Source organism: Zootoca vivipara, chromosome 5, assembly GCF_963506605.1.
Source record: "Zootoca vivipara chromosome 5, rZooViv1.1, whole genome shotgun sequence".
NCBI lineage: Eukaryota > Metazoa > Chordata > Lepidosauria > Squamata > Lacertidae > Zootoca > Zootoca vivipara.
Genome location: NC_083280.1, coordinates 95577988 through 95599217, shown reverse-complemented (window position 1 = coordinate 95599217; position 21230 = coordinate 95577988). Strand labels below are relative to the sequence as shown.

Sequence of the window (21230 nt, the reverse complement as noted above, 5' to 3'; positions counted from 1 at the left end):
CAGAGTGTACTAACATTTCATTCAGATGTTTTGCTGTGAAGTCATGTTAATAGTCTTCTAAATGATCTTCTTCTGGGTTTGTGTTCACAAGAAAATGTAGCATGTGATACATTATTCTTGTGTAGCTAGAAACTATGGCACAGTCTGAATAAACAAAATGCACGCCTGGAGAGAATCTTGCATGGAAGTTCTGTTACTGTGCTTCCTACTGCTGAAGAGGCAATGAAAACATTGACTTGTCTCTAGCACTGTGGATTCAGCAGAGGCAACATAGAAAACTCTAACTGTGGATGGAATTGCTTACTATACTTGTGTGTGGATCACAAGTTTTCTTTTTTCCTTTTAATATTTCATTTTTCAATTTTCAAAATAATTTTTCTTTTGTTTATACATATCCAATCCAAATTTGCATTTAATGACTCCCCCCGCCCCCTCTGGTTTCCCTTCCCCCCTTTAATTCTTCTTGCATATGATTATATATCTCCCATTAATTTCAAGTTTTCTATAGAATCATTATTTAATAATAATAATAATAATAATAATAATAATAATAATAATAATAATTTTATTTATACCCCGCCCTCCCCAGCCAGGACCGGGCTCAGGGCGGCTAACACCAAATATAAAACAGTTAATTAAAATACATCTTAAAAACAAGATTAAATACAACATTTAAAATGCAGCCTCATCAGAAAAGGAAAAAGGGGGAGGGGATTAAGTTGATTCCAGGCCAAAGGCCAGGCAGAACAACTCTGTCTTACAGGCCCTGCAGAAAGAGAACAAATCCTGCAGGGCCCTGGTCTCATGAGACAGCACGTTCCACCAGGCTGGAGCCAATGTTGAAAAGTCCCTGGCTCTGGTTGAGGCTAATCTGACTTCCTTAGGGCCTGGGATCTCTAAGGTGTTGCTATTTATGGACCTTAAAGTCCTCTGTGGGGCATACCGGGAAAGGTGGTCCCGTAGGTACGAGGGTCCTAGGCCATGAAGGGCTTTAAAGGTCAAAACCAGCACCTTAAATCTGACCCTCTACTCCACCGGGAGCCAGTGCAGCTGGAAAAGCACTGGATGAATATGCTCCCATGGCAGGGACCCCGTGAGGAGCCTCGCTGCAGCATCCTGCACCCGCTGGAGTTTCTGGGACAGTTTCAGGGGCAGCCCTGGATAGAGCAAATTACAGTAGTCAAGCCTGGAGGTGCCTGTTGCGTGGATCACTGTGGCCAGATCGGGGTGGGAGAGGTAAGGGACCAACTGCTTAATGCGGCAAAGATGGAAAAATGTCGCCTTAGCTGTTGCTGTAACCTGCGCCTCCATGGAAAGGGAGGTGTCAAGAATTACACCCAAACGCTTAACGGAAGGTACTGGCACTAATTGGCCCCCGCAAAAGTAGAGAGTTGACCCCTCATCCCCATGCCATCCCGACCCAGCCAAAGGACCTCTGTCTTTGAAGGATTTAGTTTCAATCGGCTCCCACGAAGCCATCCAGCCACAGCATCCAAGCATCTGGTCAGTGTGTCCGGGGCTGAGTCAGTGTGGCCATCATAGCTGCCAAGTACCCCGTATTTCCCGGGAAACCCCCCCGTTTTTCCTTACCGTTTCCCGGCGGTCTCCCGTTTCAGCTCCTCTCCTGTTAATCTCCCTTATTTTGGCTCCTGTCGGCGGCCATTTTTCTGGCGCCGCTTTGCCCATCTATGGGCACCAGAAAATGGCCGGTGCCGGAAGTTGCATCTATGCATGTCCGGAAGTGCGTAGACGCAACTTCCGGTGTCGCTTTGCCCATCTATGGGCACCGAAAATGGCCGGCGCTGGCACCGGGAGTTGCGTCTACGCACTTCTGGACATGCGTAGATGCGACTTCCGGCTCCAGCACCGGCTGTTTTCGGTGCCCATAGATGGGCAAAGCGACACCAGAAGTTGCGTCTACGCAACTTCCGTTGTCGCGCGGCTGCCAATCCCGGATTTCTCCACGAGAGACTTGGCAGGCATGGTGGCCATCCATCAGCAGATAGAGCTGAGTGTCATCAGCATATTGGTGACAACCCAGCCCAAAGCTCCGGACAATCCTGGCAAGGGGGCACATAAAGATGTTTAGAAGCATTGGGGAGAGGATTGCGCCCTACGGCACTCCACACACCAAGGAGTGGCACGACGACATCTCCCTCCCTCATTTCTATTTAAGAAACTTTAGCATAGTTTGCTGGGAAGTAGCATTGAGTGAACTCAAAGATACTCAACAGCACAATGCTACTTGGTCTCCAATTAATACTTTGGCCTTGTTTTCAGTAGTAGGTGGGTATACTGTATTTCATAGTAGCATTGTGCTGTTGAGTATCTTTGAGGATACATAAGAGATAGAATTGTACAAAACTGGCAAGAGTTCAACAACTGTTTTGCAAAGTAATCAAGTAATAAAAATGAAATAAAACCGGGGGGGGGGGAGAGCTCTAAAAGATTATCTCTAAATAGAGAATCTGCATAAACCTGAGATTCAGCATAGCTTGAAGGCTAAATCATGGTTTGTAAAGACCACAAACCAATGCAGTTATAACATAACAAATATTTTGGGGGGGGGGGGGGGCTGGACGCTTGGCATGATCACACAGTATTCTGCACTTGAATTATTGTTGAAGCTGGTGTTTTTGTCTTGAGGTCAAAAGTCCTAAATGAGAAGTGAATATTTAACTTCTTTTTCAAGGACAGTTGGTAATCTTTCTTTATTGGAACATGAGATTAGAGGGTTGAAAACAACAACTCCAAAGAGATATAACTCTTGATGATTTTGGCTGCCAGAGCAGTGCAGCCTGTGGATTTAAAAGACCATTCCATAATAAAAACGAGATACACCTTGAATCACCAGAGAATGGGGATATTTTTTTGGGGGGGGGGAGGGATCTTAGATATAAGCATTGTCTTCCTTCTCTCTGCCTGCCCTCACCTTATGGTGGTGAGTTCCTTTGCTTTTTTTTTCTAATCCTGTACTACCTTTCCCTACCAACAAAAGACTCCGAGTCCTAGCACAAAAAAAGCTATGAATGGATCTATTTATTTGCTATTTATTTTGCTCCTCCTTGCCTATTTGTTTATATGTGCAACATTCACACTTCTTTACTGCTGCATGCACATTCCATTTTCTCTATGTAAAATTATTTGCTTGGACATTTCATAATAATTAATGAGAACTAAACAATTTTGATGGAAAAGACAATATTTTTCTTATCTGGCAGAATGAAAGAGATTTAACATGTCCAACTCCCTAGCAGAGTAGCTGACAGAGTAGCTACCGGTAGCAGTGCAGTGAGGAAAGATTATCTGGAATACCAATCTGGATAGCTTTAAAAGATGATTAGACAAAGTTATGGAGGATAAGGCTACCAGTGGCTGTTAGGCACAGAGCAGAGTCGTCATGGCTATTATTGAAGGCAGCATGCTTCTGAATATCAGTTGTTAGAAACAGGTTGGCCACTGCAAGAACAAGATGCTGGAACAGCTGGGCTGTTGATCTGGTCCAGATGATGATGATGATGATGCACAAGTTTGCCATTAAAAGCTAGCTTGATTCTTGAACTGTCAATCACTTTTCAAGAAATGTAAGCGCACACCTACCAGCACTTGTGAGAATGCCAGGCAGTACAGTAATTATTGGGGAGGGGGAGATGTTTTAAGGGAGATTGGTTGTCTCAGATCCCAAGTTATATTAGCAGTGTTGAGAATTCTGATATCGCCTCCACAATGTTAGTTACATATCTATATACAATTTAGAGCCCAGTGTGGGTGGGGAAACAAATCCCCCATGACATGTTTAATTTTTACTATGTACTTTGTGTTTTTTATATTGTATTTTTATGTTGCGAACTGCCTTGAGATCTACAAATGAAGAGTGGTGTACAAATTTATTAAATAAATGAAAAATAAATAATGCTAGTTTACAACTTTGATTGAACTTGCAAACATGAATCCATGACTTGACTAGACTATTTTTTCCTTCCCCCCAGGAATAATTTATCTTTTTATTTATTTCCATTTCTAAAAATTGTACACTACTTGATTATATATTTTAAAACCCTCAAAGTGGTTTACAGAGAGATAAAACAATAAATTGATGTACCATTGATGCTACAGTGAGGGGGGAAAGTATTTGATCCCCTGCTAACTTTGCCCATTTGCCCTCTGACGAAGACATGACCAGTCCATAATGGTAGGTTTATTGTAGCTGTGAGAGAACCCAGAAACCCAGAAGACAAATGTCAGAGATTGATGTGCTTTATAATAAGTGAAACAAGTGTTTGATCCCCTATCAACCAGCCAGGCTATCTTCAAGGAGTGTGGTGGAGTCTCCTTCTTTGGAGGTCTTTAAGCAGAGGCTTGACAGGCATATGTCAAGAATGCTTTGATGGTGTTTCCTGCTTGGCAGGGGGTTGGACTGGATGGCCCTTGTGGTCTCTTCCAATTCTATGATTCACTGTATGTAACAAGCTGAGATTAGAAGCACCTGCTGTAAGGGAGAGGTCTTACCTGTAATCCCAGCTCGTTACAGTACCTGTACAAAAGACACCTGTCAACAGAAGCAATCAATCCAGCAGATTCCAAAGTAGCCACCATGACCAAGACCAAAGAGCTGTCAGGGACAAGCTTGTAGACCTGCACAAGGCTGGACTGGGCTACAAGACTATTGCCAAGCAGCTTGGTGAGAAGGTGACAACAATTGGTGCAATAATTCGCAAATGGAAGAAACACAAAATAACTGTCAACCTCCCTCCCTCTGGGGCTCCATGCAAGATCTCATCTTGTGGAGTTGCAATGATCATGAGAATGGTGATGAAGCAGCCCAAAACTACGCGAGGGGAACTTTTCAATGATCTCAGGGCAGCTGGGACCATAGTCACCATGAAAACAGTTGGTAACACACTGTGCCATGAAGGACTGAGCTCTTGCAGAGCCCACAAGGTCCCCTTGCTCAAGACAGCACATGTACAGGCCCATCTGCAGTTTTCCAATGCACATCTAAATGACCCAGTGGAGAACTGGGTGAAAGTGTTGTGGTCAGATGAGACCAAAATCGAGCTCTTTGGCATCAACTCAACTGTTTGGAGGAGGAGAAGGAATGCTGCCTACGACCCCAAGAACACTATCCCCACCGTCAAACATGGAGGGGGACATTTATTTATCAGATTTCCTATAGTAAGAGAAAATCCAGATTATACAAAGGAAAATATGATGTGACATGCTGAAAACTATGACATTGTGTGGATAATGCAAAAAACAAACAAACAACAACTTCTGAGCTTTGGGGGGTGTTTTTCTGCTAAGGGGACAGGACATCTTCACCGTATCGAAGGGATGATGGACGGGACCATGTATCATAAAATCTTGGGTGAGCACCTCCTTCCCTCAGCCAGGACCAAGTACTAAGCCACCAAGTACTAAGTCATCTTTTGCAAAGGGATCAAATACTTATTTCACTCATTATAATGCACATCAATATCTGACTTTTGTCTTCTGGGTTTCTGGGGTTTTTCCTGTTGTTATTCTGTCTCTCACGGCTACAATAAACCTACCATTAAAATTATGGACTTGTCATTCCTTTGTCAGAGGGCAAATGAGGAAATTTAGCAGGGGATCAAATACTTTCCCCTTTCACTGTATAAGCTACATCCCTGGGTATTTTGAGAGGGAATCATACAAATATAGCAAATAAGTGGCTCATCTTGTCTTGCTAACATATTTGTTTTGCTTTCAGACACTTAATAAATGCTGAGCGACATACTTTGCTTCACCGAAATGGTGGACATAGAAAGCCAGCTTTGCCCCCTCCTTCCCTTAAAGGATGAGGATCTTGATAGTCCTTTATCTGAAGAATTCTTACAAGATATGGATTCCATACAAGAGCTCTCACAATCTATAAGTGGGGACAGTTCAGGAGCATTAAGTGCAACAGACTTCCAGTCCCTGGGAAATGGAGCTGCGTCTGATGGCTCAATCATCACAGGTAAGAATGTTATTATCTAGAATGAATTTAATCAGATTTTGTCTTAATGTATGGCAGCAACCTTTTATTTACCCTCATGGCACCTATACAATTTGAAATTCTTGGTTTGCTATACAGTGGTGCCTTGGGTTACAAACGCTTCAGGTTACAGACTCCGCTAACCCAGAAGTAGTGCCTTGGGTTAAGAACTTAACCTCAGGATGAGAACAGAAATTGCGTGGCAGCAGTGGGAGGCCCCATTAGCTAAAGTGGTGCTTCAGGTTAAGAACAGTTTCAGGTTAAGAACGGACCTCCGGAACGAATTAAGTTCTTAACCAGAGGTACCACTGTACTGCTGAAACATGATTTGGGATTTGTGTAAACCAGGGGCCATCAGTGTGTCCACCAGGACCTCCTGTGGGACCTGCAAAAGACTCTGTTTGCCCTTGTTGCTCATCTCTTGGCTCTGCTTCAACAGGGGTTGCCAAGATGGGACAGGCACACTCAGCCATAAACTTGTGGTAGATACAATACAGTTTGCTTGTCTATTATTTATTAAAACCCTTTTCTTCCATACTCCACCCACCCATCCTCTATAAGTTCAGCTGCCACCAGAATTCTCACAGGTTCCTGTCATGCAGTTGGAAAAAAGTAATTTCTTTTAATTCACAGATATATGTTCTTTTGCTTAACTAGGTTGCTGCCAAGTATTTTGAGTTGTCTTGTTTAGCTTCCAAACTCATATGCTTCAGTCACCTGAGTTTGCTGTTAGTATTTGCTAACATTTTTTTAAAACTTTCAGACTCTCTCTCGCCAGCATCCAGTCCCTCATCTGTGAATTTTTCCACAGTTTCGGGTAGCAAAGATGAACTGCCAAGTGCATCACTAAATATTGAATGTAGAATATGTGGAGATAAAGCTTCAGGCTACCATTATGGAGTCCATGCTTGTGAAGGTTGTAAGGTACTGTCCACAATATTCTCTGCATAACGATATTCCAGAATAGCAAATTAATTCCTTTAGAGCTGTTGAATAAAAGTTTTTTTTAATCTAGAAATTCGTAGTTGGATCTTAATGAGAAGTGCTTTGTGAAGTTAGCAGTCCTAGCTCCACTTACCTGGGAGTAAGCCCCTTTGAATTCAGTAAAGCTAGCTTCTAAGACATGGGGAGAATGTGCTTAGAAGGATGATTACTTGGAAACAAACTCTATTGACACCCATGTGCCTTACTTCTAATTAATTTTGCTTCAAAGTATAGTGTGTCATTTTTTTACATGAAGTTTTTTGGTATTACAGCTTAAATGTAAACTCTGATTTAAGATGGAAACTACCTTTTCCTGTACAGCAGGACACATAACTCCCTATGTTGTTTTACTATACACAATTCAATCAGAAAATTCCATTACTGAAAATAGTCTGGAATAAGTTTATAACTACTTTGCTCATAAACCAGGCTTTTGTTTAATGGTTTTTGTTGAGAATGATTTTGTTTGACCATTTTGTAAATTGGACAATGGCTTCAGCTTTAGTAAGACTCGACATTCCTCAGTTTGTTCATACTTGAGCACAACTGTAATGGGTTTGGGCAGGAATGTGCTTCAGTGATGCTCTGGGTTATCCTTCTCCAACCTGGTGCAGCCTGGAGGTTTTGGACTACAATGTCCATCATACCTGACCATTGGCCAGGCTGGCAGGGGCTCATGGAAATGTAGTCCAGAATCTGGAGGGCACCAGGTTGGGGAAGGCTGCTCAGGGAGGCTGGCTTTAGCATACAATACATTATGAAATGAGTATCATAATACTTTTACTGACAGATAATTGAGAGATTTGGACTGGGGCAAAATAAGGATTCATCTAGTAGCAAAGCGAGCTAAAGAACTGTAAATTAAGAAAAATGGGAAGTGCCTATGAAAGATGCCACAGAAAGAATTGGTATACATGCCTCATGTGATCTATTTTAACACTATGCTATTAACTCAAATTACAGGTAGGTAACTGTTGGTCTGACATAGTCAAAACAAAATAAAAAAATTCCTTCCAGTAGCATTTTAGAGACCAACTAAGTTTGGCATTGTTATGAGCTTTCGTGTGCATGCACACTTCTTCAGATACATGCACACAAAAGCTCATACCAATGACAAACTTAGTTGGTCTTTAAGGTGCTACTGGAAGGAATTTCTTTTCATTTTTTTCCTATTAACTCAAAGTATCTCATTTGACTTGTTATGTTCAGAGCTCCATGAACTTGGGCAGACCTTGGTAACCAAGGCAAAACTTGTAATTGAGATCCTGCTAGAACAGATTTATGCATATCTACTCAGAAACAATGGGACCCAGGTGGCGCTGTGGTTAAACCACTGAGCCTAGGGCTTGCTGATCAGAAGGTCGGCGGTTCGAATCCCTGCGACGGGGTGAGCTCCCGTTGCTTGGTCCCAGCTCCTGCCAACCTAGCAGTTCGAAAGCACGTCAAAATGCAAGTAGATAAATAGGAACCGCTACAGCGGGAAGGTAAACGGCGTTTCCATGTGCTGCTCTGGTTTGCCAGAAGCGGCTTTGTCATGCTGGTCACATGACCTGGAAGCTATACGCTGGCTCCCTCGGCCAATAATGCGAGATGAGCGCGCAACCCCAGAGTCGGTCACGACTGGACCTAATGGTCAGGGGTCCCTTTACCTTTACCTTTACTCAGAAACAAGTTTCACTGTGTTCAGTGGGGCTTACTTATAAGTAAGTGTCCCTTGGACTGCAGATATGCATAAATTTGGGCAGTTGGCCCCTGACCTCTTGCTGTATCTCCATACAATATTAGGGTCAATTGCCTGCTTCCCTCCTCTGCCTTCACGTCTGTAGCTGGAGACAGGAGGGCAGAGTTTCCACAAGCTACAGTAAGCATTAGAGGAGCCTGGAAACCCAGGTTAACTGTGGGAATAGTTTCTGCCATGCTTTTAGCTCTGACAACCGTGTTAGAGGAGGGGAGCAGGATCTTGTAGAGTGGCACTATGCAACCCAAACAGCCACTCCAGCCTCCCCTCCAGGACTTGACCTGCCTCTGCTGCTTGCCATTCATATGAATATTGGTGGTTGGTGGCAGAGGCACTCCTGGCCACAGCTTTGCTCAAACATCTGCCTCTACCTTTCTCCTTAGAAGAATCTGAAGAAGTGTGCATGCACACGAAAGCTCATACCAAAATAAAAACTTAGTTGGTCTTTAAGGTGCTACTGAAGGAATTTTTTTTATTTTACTTCGACCCAGACCAACACGGCTACCTACCTGTAACCAGTTCTTAGAAAAGGAATGCTTTGGCTAATACTGGCAGTGGGTGACAGAGGCTTTTGGAGTGCACAGGTCTCCCACTGGCCAAACAGCAGCTCCTTTCTAGCTTTGAGCTGGAGAGGTGGGTGGGAATAATTTCTCATAATTGCATCTCTATTTGGGATGTTTTACCACCTTCTCTTCATCAGACTTGCCTTTGGGGAGTTGGCAGAGCTGCAGAAGGTTGTTGAATAAGATTTGCATTAATTGTGTTGGAATTTACCTGTGTAAAGTTGGAAGTCTGTTTTTTCTGATAAGACACTATAATTTAGGTTCCCACATGTCTTGATTTTGTAAAAGCTTCAAATAACCCAGTTATTTCACGCAATCTAAGCAAATATCGTATTTTTCGCTCCATGAGATGCACTTTTCCCCTCCTAAAAATGAAGGGAAAATGTCTGTGCGTGTTATGGAGTGAAGGCAGTAGACGGCAGTGGGATCCCTCGAGCAGAGGGATGCCTCTGCTGCCGGAGCCATGACTCCCAGTGGCGGGGGAGGGACGAGCAGCCCGAAAGGCTGTTCCCCCTCTGCCGCCACCACCGACAGCGGCATTGATTCAGAATCCCCCCCCCTTGTTTTCCTCCTCTAAAAACTAAGTGCATTTTATGGAGCAAAAATTACGGCAATTTGAGTGGTAATTTAGTGGACAGTTTGTTTGGAATTTAAGATCGGATTGAAATTTTTACATTCCTATTCTAATAAAGGCTAGAGATAGTTTAAGAGAACTGAATGTGGTTTGAGAGAGTTATCCCTGCCCAAAATGTGTACACACATTTTTGTCCAGCTGAGGCTTCTGTTGAATCTATCTATCTATCTATCTACGATTTTTAAAGCCCTGGCAAAACCAGAAGTGGTAGGAATAATAAAAACAATGAGTCCTTTGGCTCCTTAAAGACTAATACCTTCATTGGTTCATAAGCTTTTGTAGACTACAGTCCACTTCATCAGATGTACAAAGTATTAACCTGAGTAGCATATAAGTCAGAAGGGCATGAAATGAAAAAAAAGTATGGATGCTAATAATGGTCTTATAAACAGGGATCATTCACAAGGGAACATAATTTATAACACAGACATCCTTATACAGTCATACCTCCGTTTAAGTACGCTTTGGTTTGAATACTTTCATTTTAAGTACCCATCTGGAACGGCGGACCCATCTGGAACGGATTAATCCACTTTCCATTATTTTCAATGGGAAAGTTCGCTTCAAGTTAAGTATGCTTCAGGTTAAGTACGGATTTCCAGAACCAATTACACTTACGCTTCGGGTTAAGTACGCTTCAGGTTGAGTACTCTGCGGACCTGTCTGGAACGGATTAATCCACTTTCCATTCCATTACTTTCAATGGGAAAGTTCGCTTCAGGTTAAGTACTCCGCGGACCTGTCTGGAATGGATTAATCCACTTTCCATTACTTTCAATGGGAAAGTTTGCTTCAGGTTAAGTACAGACTTCCGGAAGCAATTGTGTACTTAAACCGAGGTACCACTGTACTACTAAACCTGTTACCATATAAATTATCCTTTAGGTAAGGTATTGAAAAGATCCACTGAAAACATTCACACCCTGAGTATATATGAGATGGGGAAAATTAAGAGCCTGAAAATCTGGCTCTTATGTCTGTGTTAACCATGTTAATCAGAGCAAGGAGGAGTTCCACAATGTAGTATTAAGTTTAAATTAATATTTTACATAAAATTTGCTATTATTACTCTAACATCTACATATAGCTGAATAGGGGAAAAATGTATAGAACAATCCTAGACATTTTTACTTGGAAGTAAGTCCTATTGTCTTGCAGTGTTTTCTCATAAACAGGTTTAGGATTATAATGCAATTCAAATATAAGAAGCTTTTATTACATGCTAATGTCTGGTCTTTAAACTTTTCACAGGGTTTTTTTAGGCGAACAATCAGACTAAAACTTACATATGACAAGTGTGATCGCAACTGCAAAATTCAGAAAAAGAATCGCAATAAATGTCAGTACTGCCGTTTTCAAAAGTGCCTTTCAGTTGGAATGTCTCATAATGGTAGGTAAGAGTGACCCTAATTTTTGTTTTACTTCAACAAAAAATAAGTTGGACAATGATTCTTCATGTATAGCTGGTATGAAATCTTATGCAAATACAGGGCTGAAGCAAACATTGTTTGGATTCATATATTCCCATCCAGATATGGAATACATTTTCTGCTCTTGAAAATATTGTTCTGTATCTTGTGATAGAAAGGTCAAATTAAATCCAAAGTTGATGGTCTACTTGCACAAACAGAAGCATGAGAACTGCTATAGGAGCCTACTAAATATAACACTCCTTGAATGTTTGCACAAGCATTTATTGAATGCTCTGTTCCTTCTGTTTGCCAGTCTTTGGATCTGGTTCAATGTCAGAAGGTGAAGAAACACAGAATTGTTATGAGCAATTCCAGACATTGCAAGGTAGCAAAGGGAAAAGAATGGAATCATTGTAGAGTTGGAAGGCGCCCCAATGATCATCTAGTCCAGGCATGTCCAACAGGACGATCGCGATCTACCGGTAGATTGCGAGGAAGTTTCTGGTAGCTTGCGGGTAGATCGTGGGTTCCTTAGTGCTTGCCAGCCTAAAAGAAAAAAAAGAGTTCTCCCCCCTTAAAAAAGCCCTCAACAACTCTTGTCCCCCCCCCCAAAAAAGCTCAATAGTCATGGGCAATTGCAGAATTGCAGGGAGAGCTCCTTCCCTCTTGCCGATATAGAACTCACCAGTATGTGTGTGTGAGTGCGTTGCGCATAATGGCTGGATTGCTCCTCCTCCCTCATGCCAGCAGAGAGATCCCCGGCTCCCTTAAAAAAAACCAAGTCTCCTTTCCCACTCCTCTTCTCTTTACATTCAAATGGATAAGCATGTAATGAATCAATCAAAACTCATAAATTGGAGGTTTTTAACAAGAAGCAACAGCAAGTGAGCCAGGAAGGGGCAGACAGGAGTCATGGGAGGGAGGCTTCTCTGAGCCGGAGGGAGGGAGGGAGGGGGCGGGCGGGAGCCACGGCTCCTGAGAGGATGACCTGCACAGCTTTGCCAGTGCCCCGGCGAGGGCTCTGGGTATTGGGAGTCGGGGGTGGGGGCCACCGGTGCTCCTGGCTGGAGGAGGCAAGCAAGCAAGCAAGCAAGCAAGCAAGCAAGCAAGGGAGGGAAGCCGGCAGGAAAGGCTGAGGCGGGAGGAGGTGACAGGAGCAGCAACAGACTCACTACTCAGTCTTCATTATATGTCCTCCCCTCAGGACTTCCCACACCCGCTAGAATATTTTTGTACTTCTGCAAACTTCGGGGGCAAATAACCTTCTCCTTGGGCGTGAATGGGGTACACTCTGTTGGCACAGGTCTCACTCTTCTGTGACAACCCTACAGCCCCTTGAATGCACTGCTTATAAAGCCAGCAAGTTCTGGGGCAGCATTTGCATTATCCCAGTCTTCTCCAACCTGCTGTCTTTCAGGGGGTTCTGGACTACGAAGCCCCAGGGGCCAATGGAAGCTGTAGTCCAAAACTTACACAGGGGCACCAGGTGGGTGAAAACCGCTGATCATTCCACCAGGCAAGGGGTCCTTAATATTCTCTCCTATCACCCCACCACCACTCGCCTGCTGCTGCCACTCTAGGCAGGAGTCTCGCTGATTCTGCTTCTCAGCTTCCCCGTGAAATGCACATCATCCCCTTTACCTGCCTGCCTTCCCTCCTCTTGAACCCTCAAAAGGTTGTTTTAACTATCCTATGCTGGTAACACAAGTAGTAATTTTATGTGTATTGGGATTTCCTGAGGGGCATTTGGGAGGGGGGATGCTGCTGTGTTTTTTTGGGGGGGCTTTGCTGTTTCTGGATACATAGGAGTTTAATAGGGACAGTTTTATGATCTTAAGGTGGACTGCCTGGAAAACAACACTGCAACAATTGTCTTTATGTGTGTGTATTTGCTTCCCACCTTTAGAACTCATGTTTTGGTTCTACTGGTACTTATTTGTGTGAATCTGCATTTTCATATTTAAAAATGACAAAGAGTAAGCAACGTTCAAACATGACAGATTCCCTGAAGCTGGCCCTGACACAGTACTCGCCTGATATCAAACAGTTGGTTGCCGAAATGGTGACGCAGATGTCACACTAACAATGGATGAAGGCATGTATTTTTTAAGAAATCTTGATAGGTAGGTTAATGGAGTTTGTGCTGCGTACAGTTTTGTGAGTGCTTTTATGCAACTCTCTCCCAGGAAATCTCTAAAAGTTTCTGTTGTCCTCTGTAAGAAAAGTATTTGGGCAGTGCTGCCCCCAAAAAAGGTTACCAAATCTGGTCACCCCACTTTCCTTCTCCCTAAAATCCACATTGAGCTGAACCCCCCAAAATGGGGGTAGATCACTGCCAGATTTTAATTCTGAAAGTAGATCACAGTCTCTTGGGAGTTGGCCACCCCTGATCTAGTCCAATCCCCTGCAATGCAGGAATCTCATCTAAAGCATCCATGACAGATGGCCATCTAACCTCTGCTTAAAAACCTCCAAGGAAGGAGAGCCTACAACCTCCCGAGGGAGACTGTTTCATGGTTGAACAGCTCTTACTTTCAGAAAGTTATTCCTGATGTTTAGTCAGAATATCATTTCTTGTAACTTGAAACCACTGTTTCAAGTCCTACCCTCCAGAGAAGAAGAAAACAAGCTTGCTCCATCTTCCATGTGACAGCCCTTTAGATATTAGAAGATGGCTATCATATCTCGTCTAAGTCTCCTCTCTTCCAGGCTAAACATACTCAGCTCCTTCAACCGTTCCTCACAAGGCATGGACTCCAGACCCTCAATTGTCTTGGTTGCTCTCCTCTGTACATGTCCCAGCTTAAATTGTGGTGCCCAGAACTGAACATAGTATTCCAGGAATGGTCTGACCAAGGCAGAAAAGAATGGTACTATTACTTCCCTTGATCTGGCTGATGCAGCCTAGAGTAACATTAGTCTTTTTTTTTTTTTGCTGTTGCATCACATTGTTGACTCCTGTTAAGCTTTTCACATGTACCACTAGTAAGCCAGATGTCCCCCAGCCTATATTTGTGCAGCTGGTTCTTCCTGCCTATGTATAGAACCATATAGTTGTCCCTATTGAAATTCATTTTGTTAGTTTCAGCTCAGTTCTCCAATATGATAAGGTCATTTTGAAACCCAGTTCTGTATTCTGCAGCATTAGCTACTCCCCCCCCCCCCAAAAAAAATAGTTCGGTGTCATGTGCAAATTTGCACATGAATTCCTTCCCTCAATTCCTTCATCCAAGTTGTTTATAAACTGACTGTTGTTGTTGTTGTTTAGTCGTTTAGTCATGTCCGACTCTTCGTGACCCCATGGGACCATAGCACGCCAGGCACTCCTGTCTTCCACTGCCTCCCGCAGTTTGGTCAAACTCATGTTCGTAGCTTCGAGAACACTGTCCAACCATCTCGTCCTCTGTCGTCCCCTTCTCCTAGTGCCCTCAATCTTTCCCAACATCAGGGTCTTTTCCAAGGATTCTTCTCTTCTCATGAGGTGGCCAAAGTATTGGAGCCTCAGCTTCACGATCTGTCCTTCCAGTGAGCACCCAGGGCTGATTTCCTTAAGAATGGATAGGTTTGATCTTCTTGCAGTCCATGGGACTCTCAAGAGTCTCCTCCAGCACCACAACTCAAAAGCATCAATTCTTCGGCGATCAGCCTTCTTGATGGTCCAGCTCTCACTTCCATACATCACCACTGGGAAAACCATAGCTTTAACTACACGGACCTTTGTAGGCAAGGTGATATCTCTACTTTTTAAGATGCTGTCTAGGTTTGTCATTGCTATAAACTGATTGACCGAACCCAAAGGGTGCTCATCAATGGCTCCTCCTCATCCTGGAGAGTAGTGACTGGTGGGGTGCCACAGGGTTCTGTCTTGGGCCCATTCTTATTCAACATCTTTATCAATGACTTGGATGATGGGCTTGAGGACATCCTGAGCCAAGTTTGCAGACGACACCAAATTGGGAGGGGTGGCTAATACTCCAGAGGACAGGATCACACTTCAAAATGACCTTAACAGATTAGACAACTGGGCCAAAGCCAGCAAGATGAATTTTAACAAGGAGAAATGTAAAGTACTACACTTCGGCAAAAACATAAAAGGCACAAATACAGGATGGGGGACACCTGGCTTGAGAGCAGTACATGTGACAAGGATCTAGGAGTCTTGGTAGACCACAAACTTGACATGAGTCAACAGTGTGATGCAGCAGCTAAAAAAGCCAATGCAATTCTGGGCTGCACCAATAGGAGTATAGCATGTAGATCAAGGGAAGTAATAGTACCACTGTATTCTGCTCTGGTCAGACCTCACCTGGAGTACTGTGTCCAGTTCTGGGCACCACAGTTCAAGAAGGATACTGACGAGCTGGAGCGTGTCCAGAGGAGGGCAACGAAAATGGTCAAAGGCCTGGAAACAATGCCTTATGAGGAACGGCTTAGGGAGCTGGGTATGTTTAGCCTGGAGAAGAGAAGGTTAAGGGGTGATAGGATAGCCATGTTCAAATATATAAAAGGATGTCATATAGAGGAGGGAGAAAGATTGTTTTCTGCTGCTCCAGAGAAGCGGACACGGAGCAATGGATTCAAACTACAGGAAAGAAGATTCCACCTAAACATTAGGAAGAACTTCCTGACAGTAAGAGCTGTTCGGCACTGGAATTTGCTACCAAGGAGTGTGGTGGAGTCTCCTTCTTTGGAGGTCTTTAAGCAGAGGCTTGACAGGCATATGTCAAGAATGCTTTGATGGTGTTTCCTGCTTGGCAGGGGGTTGGACTGGATGGCCCTTGTGGTCTCTTCCAACTCCATGATTCTATGATAAAGACATTGAACAACAACAGGCCCAGGACAGAACCCTGCTGTCCCACTTCTCCCTTTTTCCAGGATGATGAGGAACCATTAATGGTTTGGTCAACTTTGGGTTTGGTCAACCAGCTACAGTTACCTCATTCAACCCACATTTTGCCAGTTTCATCACAAAGAAAGGCTTCATCAAGAGCCTTTCTCAAATCAAGATACACTATGTCCACAGCATTCCTCTGATCCACCAAGCTTGTAACTCCATAAAAAAAAAAGAAATGAGATTTGTGACATGACTTGTTTTTGAGAAACCCTTGCTAGGTCTTAGTAATCACATCATCCTTTTCTAAATGCTCACAGACCGACCATATTCTAGGATCTTTCCTGGTATTGAAGTCAAGTTCACTGGTCGGTAGTTACCTTTTTTCCTCATTTTTGAAGATGGGGACACCATTTGCCCACCTCCAGTCTGCAGGGACTTCACCTGTTCTCCAATAATTCTCAAACATCATAGACAAAGGCTGTGAAATTACATCTGCAAGCTCCTTTAGAAGCTTTAGATGCAGCTCATCAGGCCCTGGAGATTTGAATTCATTTAAAGCAGCTTGATGTTCCCTTACCACCTCTCTTCCTATCTTGGGCTACAAGCCTCTAATCAGTTTCAAACTATTCATGTATTGAACACTGTAGTTAACATTCATTCGCAAATTTCAATGTAAAATTGCTACAATAGGGCACAGAATGTTGCTAGGTCTGAATCTGAAGGTGCACCATTCTCCTTTAATAAAATAAACATCCAAGCTGCAAGGCTGAGAGACCTAAAGAGACTGAGATAACACCAATGACTGAATGAATGTTAGATTCTGCTTCAGTTGTTACACTGTGTGCTGTTGGTGCAGATAGGAATTCGGTTTAGGGAGGGACAGTTCTGGTGGCTGCTATATTGGACTATGGTCTGGTTGGTGATACACAACTCAAATAAGCTACTTCTTGGTTTTTATTAATTAATACAATAAAGATGTTTTTGATGCATTTATCTGTGGGAAGTGTTTGTATTGCAGTTTTAATGCAGTGTGTGGGAATTCACTACATTAACACCCTATTTCTTTCTGTACTTTAAATTGCACCTTCTTCTCATTATACCACACATCACTCCAGCGCCGTCTTAGGCGCCCCCGGTGCCATGGTGCGCCGGATCCCTCCGGCGCCCTCCCACCCCGTTTCCCAGCACAGTGGGCGGGTGGGCGCCGCGCACAGCGCGGGTGCAACAGGCGCTGCTGCGTGGCAGGCGGGCGGGCAGGCGCAGCTGCGCGGCGGATCGGTCGGCCAGCGGGTGGGCGCAGCTCGCGGCGCCCTCCTGGCGGGCCGGCGCCATGGTGCCCTGCGCCACCCAGCCTGCACGTAGGGCCAGCCCTGCATCACTCTGCACCTCATTGTTGCCCCCTTTTCTTTCCCTACTCTGCAGGTTTCTCCAAAGCCTCATCTTTCTCCCATTTATTCTGTCCCTTTTTTGCTGTGTTTCTTTCCTCTTCACACACCTTCTCTAAGCTGCCTTTCTCAGTTTAGCTGCAGCTTTCCAGCAATTCACATCAATTAAGGAGTTGTGGGTTAGCTACCCACAAAGGCTGGAAAAACTGTGGCACTGCTACCATGTGCTTCTTAGTAAAAGGAGATGATGTATCAATGCAGCCATTCTCCCACTTCTGATGGGCTTAAGTAGACCTTTACCAAAAAGATGTGGGAACGAGCTGCAGATCTTGAATTCTTTATGGGGTCACAAATAGATAGGAATGGGGTCTCAGTCTGTGGGGCTAGTTTACTCCTTGTGCTGCTGGTGCTAGGATCCTGGTAAGCTAGTATTTGAGCTTAAGATCAGGCTTACAATTGGAGAACAAATTTTTGTGCTGTTGTTCCACTTTAAATGCATGTTTTCTCCTCAGCTATTCGATTTGGACGGATGCCAAGGTCAGAGAAGGCAAAGCTGAAAGCTGAAATTCTAACAGGTGATCATTGTATAGAGAATTCTGAAATCGCAGATCTAAAATCACTCGCCAAGAGAATTTATGAAGCGTATTTGAAAAACTTTAATATGAACAAGGTCAAAGCCAGACTCATACTTGCAGGAAAAACCAGTAACAATCCAGTAAGTATTTGCCATCATAAAGTTTAAAAATAGCAAACTAAGCAAATGGTGAGCTAATGTGTATGTAGGACAAGTAAAAGCACTTCTAAGAACGGCAGATGGAACCTGCCAGTCTCTCTCTCTCTCTCTCTTGATCTGTTAAAACTTTTGTATGAGCAAATTTTATTTTAATCCGGAGGCAGCCTTATTATTATTATTATTTGTTTATTTTGAGGATATGTACCCCACCAAGTTTCCTGGACAGTTTACATAAAGTTAAAAAGACAGTAAAACAAATGAACAGAGAAAGATAAAAACTGCACAATATAAAAGAGCAGCATGAAAGTAATCCTCAAAGAGAGTGTGCTCTGGATACTTTTGTAAATGCTGAGTTAAACCCACACCAATTGTTCTGAGCAGCTTGTGATGAAAGCTTTCCTAAGGACTGAACTTCTGGCATTTTGAAGTTTTATTGCTAGGCAGTTGACTGTTGTTTATTTAGCCATTTTCATAGAAGTATACAGCTGAACTGGGCAGTCTTATACCACATAACCTCTTCAACTGCTTTTAAACAAAAGAAAAAGAAATAAAGGAAACGGGGGCTTTAATTATAGGGACACACACACCCCTTGTCATGTTGCCTGTAGGTGAGTATGAAAAGCTGCAGCCTGTGTGCTGAAATGGTCCTTTTTTACTTTTGAGCCAGTTGTTCTGTGTGGTAGCCATACTAGCCTAGGTGGTTTTGCATTGGGGGTGAGAGGGACAGAAGGAAAGGGAGGTGAAAGAGATAAATTGGAGATATGTGAAACTTTATCTGCTTGGCACCAGGAAACACAGAATTTTTTTTCTCACAAGTCCAACAGGATTTAGAAGTGCTTATCTTTTGGCTGGATCTTGCCCTGAAGGTGGTTTCCCCTGCTCTCCCTCTTTTAGAGGATGCAAGTCGTAAATGAATCCACTAAAAATACTAATGCTATAATCCAGCCAACGTTAAACATGCTTCAGCCTCATTCATTTCAAGTCAAGGATACCAAATTTACACTGGACAGTTCCTAAAGCATATTTGGCTGGGGGGGATATTTGTTTGTGGTGGCAGGGGTGGTGAATGAGAGAGATGGGGAGAGATTCTGTTACTGAATGAACTTCTTTGACTGCGTTGGGAAATGATTAACTGAGTTTTAGAAATAACTAAGCTTGCAATATCTTAGTTCTCCAGCAAAAGCAAAAGCAGCAAAGTTTTACAACATCTAGTTAAAAATGGTCTGAAATGGCCTTACATCATTCCTCTCTGCTCTAATTGTATTTACATCAAAAGCAAAAAAATGAACACAGGATTGAAAAGAAAATTGGGATTGTTGTTTCACCATTAAAAGGTGGCATGTCTATTTGAATCAATAGGAAGTTCTTCCTCCCCCATTGCAGTAATTGCAGTAAAGATTATATTATTTTAAGATCACATGTGACTATGAAAGTATTCAGGCAATGTATGCATATAATAAACTGCTCAGTATTCCATAACTGCTTCTTACAATCCCTGGTGGTACATAGTAACCTGATTTTGAATGGGCAGTTTTCAAAAGTAAGTTGTAATTTTGCCAGAGTTGCTAGAGTTGTGTTGTGTTTTTTAAATCCACATGATGTGGGTTTTCCAGAATAAACTGAATTGGAATCTTTACTGCAATGAATTGAAATATTTGGTTGATGGGTGCAATTCTATCCGGGTTTGTTGTTTAGTCGTGTCCGACTCTTCGTGATCCCATGGACCAGAGCACACCAGGCATTCCTGTCTTCCAGTGCCTCCCGCAGTTTGGTCAAACTCATGTTCGCAGCTTCGAGAACACTGTCCAACCATCTCATCCTCTGGCGTCCCCTTCTCCTTGTGCCCTCCATCTTTCCCAACATCAGGGTCTTTTCCAGGGAGTCTTCTCTTCTCATGAGGTGGCCAAAGTATTGGAGCCTCAGCATAACTCTTCCTGTGTGCAGTCTCCTGATCTTGGGATTCAGCCATGCTCACAGATGTCTCCCTCTTGCTTGTGGGTGTGGACATTTTGGCTACAAAGCAATTCGCATGTGCCTTCCATCTGTGGGTCTCTCTGCCTTCTGAAAATATGCCCCTGTGGGGTTGGGGTGCCATTGTGAGATATGGTGCCCAAGGCTGTGGGTTCCAAACCATTGTCTTAAATCTTACTACCTTAGGCTGTGAGACTTAATATACTGTACAAGCAAATCCACATGGGGCAAATGCTTCTGGTGGTGTCATCTTACAGTGTCTTCATTACCTCTTTCAAAATGCTCAATGTTCTTGAAACAATTTTTTTGCAGTGGTGGACCCCACCTTCCATTAAACCTGGTTCTGAAGAGACACCTTCAGTAGGGGCTTTGATTATATTTGTTTTGTTCCTGTTAATATCTTAGTATATTCTGTTGCTATTAGTATATTTGTAAATAGTTAACATATTTACTTTAATATCTCTTTGTAGCCATTTGTTATACATGATATGGATACATTGTGTATGGCAGAGAAGACACTGGTGGCCAAACTGGTAGCCAATGGAATACAAAACAAGGAGGCAGAAGTTCGGATTTTCCACTGCTGCCAATGTACCTCCGTCGAGGCTGTAACAGAACTTACAGAATTTGCCAAATCCATCCCTGGCTTCTCTAACCTAGACTTGAATGACCAGGTGACGCTATTAAAATACGGAGTTTATGAAGCCATTTTTGCCACATTATCCTCTGTAATGAACAAAGATGGAATGCTAGTAGCCTACGGAAATGGTTTTATAACTCGAGAATTCCTCAAAAGTTTAAGGAAGCCATTTTGTGATATCATGGAACCGAAGTTTGATTTTGCAATGAAATTCAATGCATTGGAGTTAGATGACAGCGATATAGCTCTTTTTGTGGCTGCTATAATTTGTTGTGGAGGTAAGACTTAAAGCTTCTATACCTATGTATTCTAATTAGTAGTTATTTATTTCCATT

The 21230-nt window shown here is 43.1% G+C and overlaps 1 protein-coding gene across 5 annotated transcripts in view; it reads left to right on the top strand.

Annotated features, from left to right (window-relative positions):
• The window catches only part of PPARA (peroxisome proliferator activated receptor alpha), a 43669-nt gene that overhangs the window by 9918 nt on the left and 12521 nt on the right, over positions 1–21230 (top strand). For 3 of the 5 annotated variants that reach the window (XM_035137567.2, XM_035137565.2, XM_035137564.2), the window contains exons 3-7: positions 5735–5983; positions 6765–6925; positions 11172–11310; positions 18064–18266; positions 20726–21173. In XM_035137567.2, the coding sequence (XP_034993458.1) occupies positions 5746–5983; positions 6765–6925; positions 11172–11310; positions 18064–18266; positions 20726–21173 (1189 nt within the window). In that variant the 5' untranslated portion in view covers positions 5735–5745. Of the gene's footprint in view, positions 1–5734; positions 5984–6764; positions 6926–11171; positions 11311–18063; positions 18267–20725; positions 21174–21230 lie in introns of those variants that run through there. The other 2 variants (XM_035137566.2, XM_035137568.2) reach the window with 2 other exon arrangements.